The 13,204-nt window shown below is 30.5% G+C and overlaps 1 protein-coding gene across 1 annotated transcript; it reads left to right on the forward strand.

The window, feature by feature from the left end:
- The first annotated feature begins 474 nt into the window (after window positions 1-474).
- LOC123298727 (1-phosphatidylinositol 3-phosphate 5-kinase) lies at window positions 475-13,035 on the forward strand. Its single transcript, XM_044880820.1, has 19 exons — window positions 475-842; window positions 902-1,091; window positions 1,153-1,435; window positions 1,748-1,993; window positions 2,055-2,335; window positions 2,668-2,931; window positions 3,677-3,865; window positions 4,608-4,849; window positions 4,913-5,189; window positions 5,607-6,430; window positions 7,120-7,430; window positions 8,340-8,756; window positions 9,604-10,352; window positions 10,555-10,766; window positions 10,837-11,075; window positions 11,180-11,508; window positions 11,901-12,221; window positions 12,281-12,442; window positions 12,848-13,035. The coding sequence occupies exons 1-19, from the start codon at window positions 528-530 to the stop codon at window positions 13,033-13,035; spliced, it is 6,039 nt and encodes a 2,012-aa protein (XP_044736755.1). The 5' UTR covers window positions 475-527.
- Window positions 13,036-13,204: the final 169 nt, after the last annotated feature.

The raw sequence follows: 13,204 nt of genomic DNA on the forward strand, positions 1-13,204 counted from the left end.
CAGGTAAACGTTATTAAGTTAAGAAGAAACTTTTTCTATTCCCGGTCAATAAAACTTCAATATAACATGTTGCGGCTTTTAAGAATTTATTAAATATTCATCAATTTTCGATGACCAGAAAGCTGTTATGCCTTTAAATTACTTTATTTCGTTGTTTTTTACTATCGCAATAAAATTATTAATATACCGGTATAGCACGACACGTTCGCAGTATATTGAATTAAATATTTTTGACAGAAATTTTTAATGATAACACGATATTCCAAAAAAGGTGTAGCTCCAAAAAAACACACTTGTTTTAAATTTATATTCAGTGTTAACAATGAAATAAATATTTCATTGTTGCGAAGGTTACGAACACATCCGTTTTCCGGAAATTTGCACACGAAATGATATGAAAACTAAAATATATTTTATGTATAATCAATAGATGGCAGTGTATATGTTGTCTTTTTTATTTGACATTTTGTAAATGTCAAAGTGAAAGCTGTCTGTCATGAGTTTATTTACATGATTGTAACGTAAAAATGAGTGATAAATTTGGAAAACCGTTAACATTAACAGAGTTTGCCCCAATTGATGATGAAGAAAAGCAACCCACTGTCGGACAGTATATCTCCAATTTTTTTTCAAAATTTACCAGAGGAAATGTGGATTCGTCACCTACAATCGAATCACCAGATGAAAGTCAAAACAATGATGTTAAACAGAATTTATCAAATGCTTCCATAGATTCTGAGGCTGCTGCCTCAAATACACCTGTTGCCTTAGTTGAAGGTCGAAGTGTACTAAATCCTAATGTATTGAAACGTATAAGTAATTTATTAGCATTAAAAAACACTGTAAGTTCACTTTTAAGCTCATTTTTAAGTAAAGAAGAATAAAAATTTATTTCATTTAGAATTTGCAAGCGTATAGTGATACGGAATTAAGACAATATTGGATGCCGGATAGTGTTGCAAAAGAATGTTTTGAATGTTCGGAAAAATTTACAACATGGCGAAGACGACATCATTGCAGACTTTGCGGACAAATTTTCTGTTCACGATGTTGTTCACAAGAAATACCTGGAAAATTAATGGGTTGCACAGGTAAAATTAAATAATTCTTACCAATGAATTTATCACAAACTAATTTTGATGTTTCTTAAAGGTGATCTTCGAGTCTGCATGTATTGCTGTAAGATAGTATTATCTTATTTACCAGCATCAAATATTGGAGCAGAAATGAGTGTCGATATTCGGATGTTATTGGAAAATTTACGATCTAAATATGGTGTAACGAGTAATTCTGATGTTAGTTCGCTTGCTTCATCAACGACTAATTCTTTAGGGTCAAATTCGAACTTAAATAGTCTTGGTAGTGAAGGCGAAGCTAGTACAGTTCGGCGAAAAATATCTGTAGGGTATCAAGAAGAAAAATTTGCAATTGGAAGGTAATCACTAGTACCTACGTTTTGTTATAATTAGAAGGTAACGGGAGTAAAATAGCAGGAAATCCCTTTATAATATATGACTTCACATAGAATCCTGAATCAATATTCGAAATTTGAAACCAAGGGCTCCTATTTATACAGTGTGTCGTATTTGAGACACCATCATTTCGTTATTTATAAGAATATCGATTTGAAAATTGACTGTGCAAAATTTCAAATCGATATATTACTATAAATAACGAAAACAAGAGAATTTCTTCACCTTAAATGCGGCACACTGTATGTATGTGTAAACAAAAAAATTGATTTTAGGCGCCAAAATAAAAATTCGGCAATATCAGAGGAAAGATGTCGTGCTTTACAAAGCTCTACGTCGTTGCGAGCATTATATGAAGAAATTTGTGCAAATACCAATATGGGAACACCTGGTTTACCTAATGCTAATGACAGAAAACTGACTTTATCTTCACACCGATATCGTTATCGAACCTACAATCAATGTTTTCCTGGCTCTCTTCTTGTTGATTGGTTAATAAATCACAATAAAGCTAAATCAAGGTATAAAAACTTTATATTTCGTTAAATATTTATGTTATAATCATTTTTACTTTTATTTTAGAGTTGAAGCGACAGCTTTAGGGCAAGCACTGCTTGAAGCAGGATATTTAGAAAGTGTTTTAGAATCTCCATCATTACAAACTACAACTCCACCAAATCCAGCTTCATTTTCTGATAGTCCAACAGGATTTTATAGACCATGCCCGCCGTCGGAATTAACATTTGAATTACCTCCGTTACATTCAACGAATAATTCACAAGATTCTAAAACAAAACAAACAAATGAACCAGCTGAACCAACTTGGGTTCAACAAATACCGCAAGATGGTGGGACTACAACAGGTTTGTTCAAAATTTTATTAATATGCTGTTAAAAAATTTGTTCTGGTTGAATTTCATAGAGTAATATATGACTCCTTTATAAAATTTTACTCCTCTTGTAACTGGACACAAATTAGGGTTACAGTTAGGCTATAATGATTTTGTAAAAAAAAAATCCACTGCTGAAATCCGTGATAAACTTTTCCGGAGTATAAAAATATAAAAACTATCGATTTTTGTAGCACATTGAACAAACCGAAGTATTAATTGATAATTATTCATTTCAAATTTAGTGAAAATTGTCTGATCTTTGAATTTAATTCTGATTTATAATAACAATTGTTATTTTGTAGATTCTGAGGCTGAATCTCATGCTTCTCCGCCAATAATTTCAACGGGTACCAGGATGCCATCATCATCGTCATCATTTTATTTAGATCTAGATTTAGAAGCAAGTACAGTGCATCTTGTACGACCATTAAATTCCGGTTCGACTGATGGCGGCATGTCACCAACAAGCTCCATTGAACCATCAATTTCCTCGTCACAAGATAATAATAATAAAGAAGTTCCTGTATTACAAAGTTCTTTTCAGCACGAAATTGCACCGAAATGGGGTAAATTCACGTGTTGAGTAATACATAGCATGGTAACAATTTGAGTTTTAAAGATAAAACAATAGGGGAATAGGGATAATGAACCTTTATGTATAAACGTGTCATTTTTCGAAAGAAATGTTTATTTAATGTGACCATAGATAGAGATATAATTTTGACTTCGTACAGAAAAAAAAATATATTTGCAATGTTTGTGTGACTTCTGTTGGTGCAGATTAGATGGCAAATAACTTACATCAGGGTTATCAGATGCTACTTTTAGCAGAATGCATGCTAAATTCGAGTCATTTGTCAAACCCTTTCTAAACGAGTCTTTAATGTTATTCATTTCTGAAAATAATCAATCAACTGCATTTCAAATTTTTCCAATTTCAAACTAAACGAATCGGAACAAGTTCAGTTTATCAAATGAAGTCACATCATATAATACTTCATAGTGAACTTTGTGATCGGTGGCGTGCCCAAAATATGTATCGCGTGTCATTGCCATCCCTGCATTAGAATAATGTATAGATGGAAATTTGAATTTTTAATGAATAGTGAATACATAAAATTTAATTTTTTTAGTCAATAGATAAAAATTCTAAATCTTAATTATAAACTAAATATTTAGATGTGCAGTTTTATACATATTAACTAACTTAAAAATTTCTAAATTTGTTTTAATGCTACGTAACGAGACATGGCTTATACAGCTTACTTTATTGTACCTCAGTACATGAATTAAGAAACACTGTTTTTCTAGGTTGGCATAATGCTAAACAATTACGTGAAGAATATGGCGAAGCTGAAGCATACAACGCATTAAATGAAGCTTGGAAACGACACGAAAATGCTCTCTTAGCTCAATTTTTAAATAATGAAGGATTATCATTACATTGGACCAATACAATTTTATCAATTATTAATGAAGTCATTGACTTTGTTCGACCAGGTAAGACATCACAAGTACAAAAATTCTATCAAATACAAGTCAAATTTTTCCAATTCTTAAATTATTAGTATTCAAACAACGATTTTTTTAATACTTTTTTAAATTTCGAGCTTTCATTTTACATCGTAATTTCATCATTTCAACAAAATTTTAGAATTTTGTAAACTCCACTTTTGGGATTGAAATTGTCAATTACAGCCAATAGGTTGTCCACTAAGAATTAATCGGTTGGACAAAAGTTTCTAATGATTAATCATGACATGTAGATAACAAAATACAAAATTAATTTTTATAAAATATACGGATTATTATTGTTTAAAAAAAAATAAATTCTTTAAAATTATACATCCGGGCAAGTGATAGCAAACAACAATCAGATGTACTTTGAAGGTTCTACGTCACGTCATATGAAAGGCAATGTAAGCTTACTAATACAAAAACATGTAAACTTGTAAATACTTGTAAACTTGCATATACAAATATGATTGTATGTCACGGTTTGATGTCATTTAGGACGCCATGATACTCCACACTGCTTTAGAAGTAAATTTGAATTGGTTTTTTATAATGCAAATACATAAGGTAAATTGTATTTTTTTTAATAATACTTTTTTGGTGTGAATCAGATACTAACGTAAAGTTAAACCAATTTTTAAAATTATGGACAAGCCTATTTTAGAAAAAAAGATGGTAATAGGCAAACGGTGAATGGTGATTGAAAATTATTATTTATTATTCATAGATATGTATCATGATGCTGAATTTATTGACATTCGTGAGTATGTCCGTGTAAAAACTGTACCTGGTGGAAATTCTGAACGCAATGAATGTCATGTAATACGTGGTATAGTTTGTTCAAAAAATGTTGCACATAAATGTATGCAGGGTCGTCGAATACAACCAAAAATATTACTTTTAACTTGCCCGTTAGTGTATCAACGAAATGAAGGAAAATATATGGGTTTAGGACCAGTTCTATTGCAGGTAAAATTTATTTTTCAAATTTTTTGAATTATAATTATCTCATTAATATTGAATTTGTTTCAGGAGCATGAATATCTACGTCACGCTACAGCAAGAATCTTAGCAATGAAACCTAATATCGTATTAGTCGCAAGAAATGCATCACGCTTAGCACAAGAATTACTTGGGCAAGCTGGTGTTGCGTTGGTTACAAATGTTAAAACCTCTGTAATCGATCGCATTGCTAGAGCATCTAATGCTGAAGTTGTGCCAAGCATCGATGCTGCAAATGTTGGGCGACGCTCATGGAGATTAGCAACGTGCCAAGCATTTTATACTCAAAAATTTAAAGAAGATGAGTGTAAGTATAAATTAAAATTGACGACTATTATTAAAATTATAAAAATTCGCTGGCACTCCTAACTAACGCCATTTTTCATCTGTATAAAGCAAAAGATTCTTAATAAGGAAATTGAAGTTGCATAATTTATTTTTTAACAGACAATTCAATCAAATAACAGACAATTCAATCAAAGTATTAAAAATCTTTAACAGAATTGCTAAAAATTGATAACAATTTTCCGATTTCGATTTCGATAAAACTTAGTACATAACGTAATTTTGACTCAAAAAAAATATATAAATCGGGTTCATTTTATGATTGGTTGTATAATTTTTGAGAGTAGTATTATAAATTATACTGAAAAATTATCATCAAGGAATTTTAAAAGGTATCGATGAAGGTTACCGATTACTAAAATTTAATTAATTTTTCCAGATTCCTCAAAAACTCTAATGTTTTTTGAAGGACTTCCTGCTGAACATTTAGCTTGCACAATTATTTTGCGTGGAGCATCAAAATTAGAACTTAGAAAATTAAAAAAAGTTACGTTAAAAATGGTATTTGCTCGTTATAATTGGCGATTAGAACAATCATTTTTAATGGACGAATTTGCAAAACCACCATGCCCAAAAAATGATTCATTTTTTTGTGGAAGTAAAGAAAATTCGCCTGATAATAAAAATGATACGGACAATGGTTTTTTGAATCAAAATAATCTATCAACAGATAATAAAACTGGAACAACTGTGGAAACTTTAGATAATATGACCGAAAATGAAAATAATAACATTTTCGAAGAAAATATTTCTATAACCACAACCACATGTAAACAAAAAACTGAGCACGATTGTAATAATGAATGTAACGAAGTTGAAATCTCTTTGAGTAATACAAATACAAAAAATGATTCGAAACATAAACTATCGAAAACAGATGCATTTAACGATCCATTACAATTTTATGAAGACGATGTGTTTAACGATACGAATAATACACAAAAATTATCCGTATCAGAAGTGCCACTTTTAAATCGTTTTCGAAAAGCTTTAGATTATACGATTTTATCATACTCACCGTTCTTAACATTCACAATACCATTCTTAGAAACTGAAGTTGGTCGACGATGTAAATTACGTAAATTTTTTCCAAAAGATATTTATTATTCAGCACAATTTTGTGAAAATGGTAATAAAATTTTGGATCATAAAGTTTTAAATGTTTACGAAAAAAAACCTACTAATACACATGCTAACTTAAAGGTAAATTTCTTAATTAATATGGAGGGAGGATGTTCTTACTAATAATTTCTATCACAAAATCGTGGCGAAGATAACTTTCCTTTGAATGTTTGAAGTCTTAACTATTCGAACTGTACAAACTTGACTTTAAAATAATTAGACTCATTTTTCCTAGAATTATGTTATTAGTACTTTATTTTGGTTGAATAAATGAATGCTTATAGTCCAGAACCGTAACTAGGGCATAGCAATGCAGTCACACGCCACAGGCGCAACAAATTTTGAGGCGCAAAATAAAAAGTATGTTTTATGCTTAAAACAAAAAGTCTGTAACGTATGAATTTCATTATGTTTAAAGAAAAAAAGAGAGAATTCTCCGAATATATATATTAATATAAATTTATAAAAAAAATTTCGTTACTGCCCTTCTAAGTTCATTATTTAAAGGAATTTCACGAAGCTTTACAGACATCTGTTTACGGAAAAGAGTGTAACTTTTTTTAAAAATCCATTTTATATTGGATTTTAAAAGGAAATGTTTATTAGACGTCAATAAAATTGAAAAACCCTGCGCTAGTTGGCAATATCTTACACAAACGACACAAACTTATTAAAATTGTACCATGAAAAAACTTCTTTATTTGAAGGTTACCCGCAAACATGTCATAATCAACAGGATTAATAGAAATTTATTGTCTTAAATATTTTAGCTGAAGTCACCGCATCCGTTTATAACTGCAAAATTAACAGGAAATGTTCAGAGTGAGGATATACAAACAATGCTATCTCATTTTCGAGCATGTGGTGGTCGATTAGTTTATCAACAACGACCGATAATAGATGAAATGAATAACAAACTAAATACAACAGAAAATGAAAATGATGTTGAAAAACAAGATACAAAATTACAGCCTACGTTGATAGATGTTCTTGAATTGGACAACCATCAACGTCTTGCTGTTTTATTTTGTTCATTTAGTACGGAATCCAATAACGCACCTGCATTTTGTGTTGATCCTTGGTAAGTATTTCAACAGAGGAGTTAAATAATTTTAAAAATAGAAAGATGTTTTCTTCAGAAAATAAATGTTTATGTTATCCTTTTCCCTTATTAAAATTTATGTACGAGTTGTAAAAAAGCGAAAATTTTATGGGAATATGACTCAACCAAGAATTATGAAAGATGTTAATTTTAATTCATAGCGGTCACAAAGCGGGAAAATCAGAAATATGGCCAGTCCAGTAATCATCATGAAAATAAGTTATACACAGTACATTAAGCTGTTTTAAGTACCACTGTTTTTTAATTTTTTTAAAGTCTCAAAACATTTTTTTCTAAAACTCTCAATAATTTTAAATAAATCAAGGAAAAGAATGGTAAATTATACTAGAAAATCGAGAATTATCAGGAAATTTTTAAATAAGATTCTTTGACAAAATTTCGTAAACTTTTTTCTTTTGGTTTTCATGCAGGGTAAATTACCGGACAATAATATTCGTAAACTTTTTTCACTTGGTTTTCATGCAGAGTTAAGTACCGGATTGCGCAAGGCAAAGGAGTATTAATGCGCTTATCAATTTATGTATTTATGTATTATTCCTTTTCGCTACTTATTCTTTGCGGTACTCTAGAGACCAAACGCATGAACCGATTTTGATGATTCTTACGTCAATCAATTTGTTTTAATCTTGTGAGTATCACTAAAGACATGGCAGTAATGAAAATTCAATATTGCCACAACCAGATGCCATATTATGAAAAAGAAAGTCGGCGAATTATGTTATGTGAGGTATCGTTAAATAGATGTTAAGTAGATAAATTTGGTCTCTAGAGCGCCACAATGGGCCAAACAAACATACATAAGCTCAACTCTATCATAAAAATTTCAAGTTTCAGTTTTTAATAAAATTAATTTACTATTTATTTCAGTACAAAATTAATGCATTTTTATGGAGTTATGGATACACCATTGGGAAATTTTCTAGAACAGTACTGTTTTCGTGATTCATATAAATGCATATCTGAAAATTGTGTCACCTCAATGTTAAAACATACACGACGTTATGTCCATCATAATGGATGTATCACATTAAATTTAAATCAACTAGAAACACATATATCATCGGACACTATTGTAATGTGGAGTTGGTGTACACGATGTAATTCTGTAACACCTGTGGTACCTATGTCGACGGACACATGGTCATTTTCATTTGCAAAGTTTTTGGAATTTAAAGTACATGGTTATATGTATGGACGTCGTGGCAAGAATGAAACTTGTACGCATTCAATACATCATGACCACGTGCATTATTTTGGGTTTAGAAATATTGTTGCCTCTTTTCAGTAAGTATCTTTGGTTTTAATATTTTTAACGTACGTCGAACTTATATAACAATTCTCAACTGTGGACATATGGGGAGGCCATTAGTATTTACTCGTTCATTAGCTTTGTTCGATTATTTGATTAAGTGCATCTAGAGGTGGATTAAGAAATTTTGGGCCCGTAGGCAGTTTTAAAAATTAGCGCCTCCGCAATAAAAATCTATCGATAAAGATCTTTTTTTTTTAGTTCTTTAGCTTCAAGTTCTTTATTTCTTAAAACCTGTAAAATCGCGTTGGTTGTTCAAGACAGTTCTCCGGCCCGAGCTTTCGTTTGTAAATAAGAACATAGATGGACACATTCATCAAAAAGCACTTTTCTAAATCACCAGAATACATTATTACTATCATACTTACTCTATTTTGAGCTTCTTCGGTGTTCCAGTAGATCAAATTATTTAAAAATGAAAATTTACTGTAAAAATTGTTTCTAGATATACAATTACTAGATATACTGTCACTCGGAATGTTTCCCGGGCAGATAATGAAGAAGTAATATCTTCGAAATATTCATCTGCTGTGAGCTTTCTCTTCCGAATCCTCTTTGTGTTCTTTTCATAGTTACTGACTTACTGTTCATTTTTATTTCAATTTTCCTTTTCTGCAAAAATTATATGAATTAGACTGCCATACATTTGAATAACTGTACAAATGTCAATATCAACGGAATGTACTGGCGCGCCTCTTTGTAACCTCGCTTGTAGGCACGCGTCTACTTTGCCTTATGGATAATCCACATCTGGTTTGCACTCTGACTTGCTAATCTTATTGCGCAAGTATCTGACAATAACACTTGACTTTTTTATTCTAGTTATTCATCGGTAGAACTTCTGGAACTTTACTTACCATCTCCAAAAATAGAAATTAAATATAACTCTTTAAATCAAAAAGATTCAGTTATCGATGAAGTAAAGACATTAGCCCTGAAAGGTCATGAAGTATTTTCAGCAATTTTGGATAAATTAATGAAATTACCAAATGATTTAAATGAACTAGCCGAATTAAATCAATTATTACAAAAACATCAAGCAACATTTAAAGCAAAAATTGATGAAGCTCAATTAAAATTAACATCGCCAAGATTTGAAAATAAATTAACTAATAGTTCCGATCAAAATTCAACAGATCTTATTAAAACAGTATGGCAATTAGAGGATACGATTGTTGGTTTGAAACGACTGATTGTTGAAGCATGCGAAGTATGGAATATTCGTTTAACTAATATTATTCAAACACAAACTAAAGCTACAAAAACTGTTGCATCAAAACAATTTAACAAGCCAATGTCCATTCAAGATCTACCATTGAATCGATCAAACTTAGCTGCACCTTTGGGAGATTCAGAGAGTGAATTGTATTCAACAGATGTCGAAACTCCATCAAGTCCTGACTATAATGTAATTGATGTTGTAAATGCAACAAGTATTGAACCGTTTGAAGAAGAAACTGTTATTAAAACTGAATCACTTGAAAATTCTTTGAATTCAAGTTCAGCGAATACTGTTGAAGAATCGACAAAACTTCTTACGAAAAAAAATCGAAGTTTAGATCAAGATGAAGGTTTGTTTATTGCTCTGTTTTGCTAAAAGTACTGGGAATTATGAAACACAATTTTAAATCTTTATATATTTATTTTGTGGTCTTCGAATTAAGTCCCATTTGACGCGACACATTGTATGCGCTTTATTTTACCATAAATTTATTGTCCCTTTGTCCTCCATTTTAATATTTTGATCTTAATTAATTTTAACTTTTTTTGTAGTTATCGAAGAGCATACAGCTACCGAAGTCCTAACGGGCCATACAAGATCACATTCGGACAGTACAGCAGGTATTACACAACCAAGTAACGACGAAAGTTCTCAATCCGAAATCTTAAAAGACATTCCAATACAACCTGAAAAAGATAAAAAAACTGTAAAAACATTATTATCACAATTTTTAACATCTTCAGCCACCGGTACCCCTATCAATGTAAGTTTTCAATATATGGCAACGTAGCTTCTCACTTATACAAATAAAAATTGGTTTATTTGATTAATAGTGCCCTTTCAATTCATCGGAACATCATTTATTACCACCAGGAAAAGATGTACCTATAATTGTTTATGAAAAAGAACCTAGTTCCATAATAGCGTACGCATTATCAACTCAAGATTATATAAAAGCATTAGAAGAATTATGTCGAACTAAATCAAGTCGAACATCCCTTTCCGTATCTCAGAAAGGTGATCAATGTCCAAGTCCAGTAAATCGACGCAGAAATTTGACATCTAGTGATAAGTATGTAAAATTCAATTTACAATTTTATTTCTGATTATAATCGATCCTGAGACTAGGATCAGGATACATAGCAATACAAAATAATAGTTAAACTTTGTTTTTAGTGATAACGAAGACGCAACAACTCCAAATTCTGATCAAATAATTATAAATAAACAAGAAGTGACTGTACCTGATGCCAAAACAAAGCAACAAGTAAATCAATTCTCTCATATCGATGTTCAGTTCCAAGATAGTAAAGCGAATTTCATGGTTCGAGTTCACTATGCTGAACAGTTTGCTAATTTACGTAGTCTTGTCTTAGGCAATGAAGATTCAGAAACAAATTCTGATTTAAAAGAATACGAAGAGAAATATATTCGATCTCTATCAAGATCTGTTCAATGGACAGCGCGTGGTGGAAAATCTGGATCATTTTTTTGTAAAACAAAAGGTATTTGATAAAATTAATCGACCCATTTTCTAGTTGTACTTTCATATTATTGATTAAAGCAGCCAGTAAACATGAATCACGCACATAATTACAACAATAATTAAAAGGTTTATGACAATTGATGATATTTTTCGATTTTGATCATTTTGATTCAATCAACATTCAATGTATTTTTTTTTTTGAAAATGTAGATTATTTTAAATTCGACTTTTAAACTTCACATTCGTGTTTTTATAAAAACCATAATTATGCAAAATTTCAATCAAAGTGAAACAATCTTTGAGAAAACACCTGTAAGAAATACCGAGATAACGTCCATTTTTACAATTTATACACCGAACGTTGAAGAAATTTTTGTAAAAACCTCTACATTATCATTTTAATTTTTGCAGATGATCGTTTTATTTTAAAAGAAATGTCCACAGCAGAAATGGAAAAATTTTTAATATTCGCTCCAAATTATTTTGAATATATGAATAAATGCATTGTAACATCTCAACCAACATTATTAGGAAAAATTATTGGAGTTTATCGAGTATGTTATAAAAATGCAACGGATAGTGAGAAAAAAAATTTTCTTGTCATGGAAAATCTATTCTATGAACGACGGGTCACTCATAAATTTGATTTAAAAGGATCTGTACGTAATCGCCATGTAAATATTGATGACCAAGATAGTGAAATTGTTCTTCTTGATGAAAATTTATTAAAAAGTATGCTAATTAGGTTTAAAGGATTTTCAAATTTTCTTAAATTCTATTTTGTTTTTTAGTGACGTGTAAATCTCCTTTGTATATTTATCCACACTCTAAAAGTGTATTAACGCATGCAATTATTAATGATACTGAATTTTTGGCAGCACAATCTGTTATGGATTATTCTTTATTGGTTGGACTTGATCCACACAGTAAGGAATTAGTTGTTGGAATTATAGGTAAGCAAATCGTGTCACTTTTTCTTGAGAATTAATAAGAATACTCATACTAGACGAAACGAACTCGTCTATATTCATGGACGTATATAAAGGACTGTGTTTGGGAGGGATCGAAACATCGCCCCTCCCCTTTAGGGGAGGGGCGATGAATTTTGGACCACGCAAAATTCATTAAATTTGTTGAATATGTCCACCTTTGTATATAATAAATCAATATTTCATTTTTTATTTTTTTACCTCATAAATTTTGTTATTGAAAAAATTATAAGATGTCTTTCCCCCACGTGAAAACTATATCTCTACGTACGTGAGACTAATTAACTCGAGCAAAAACAATCGCTTTCAACGCGAAGCGTAAGTACGACGATGCCAACTAATAAAATATGTATTTATAAAATTTTTCAGATTATATAAGAACATTTACATGGGATAAAAAAATTGAAACAATTGTAAAAAAATCTGGTTTACTTGGTGGGCAAGGAAAATTACCAACAATTATTTCACCTGAAGAATATCGTAATCGTTTTATTTCGGCAATGCATAGATACTTTTTACCAGTTCCAGGTCGATGGTACGATTTGAATTCCAAATAGTATTTTTATATAAAGTTTATTTAATTGTTGTATTTATTTGATTAATAAAAATTTATTTAAAATTTTATGATGGTTTGTCTTTTTTCAATTTTCAATTTCAAAATAAAGAAAACCAGCGTTAAAAAAAGATATTTTTAATGTAATTTCTAACAATTCTCTTTACGAACAA

Source organism: Chrysoperla carnea, chromosome 4, assembly GCF_905475395.1.
Source record: "Chrysoperla carnea chromosome 4, inChrCarn1.1, whole genome shotgun sequence".
In the NCBI taxonomy this organism is placed as follows: domain Eukaryota; kingdom Metazoa; phylum Arthropoda; class Insecta; order Neuroptera; family Chrysopidae; genus Chrysoperla; species Chrysoperla carnea.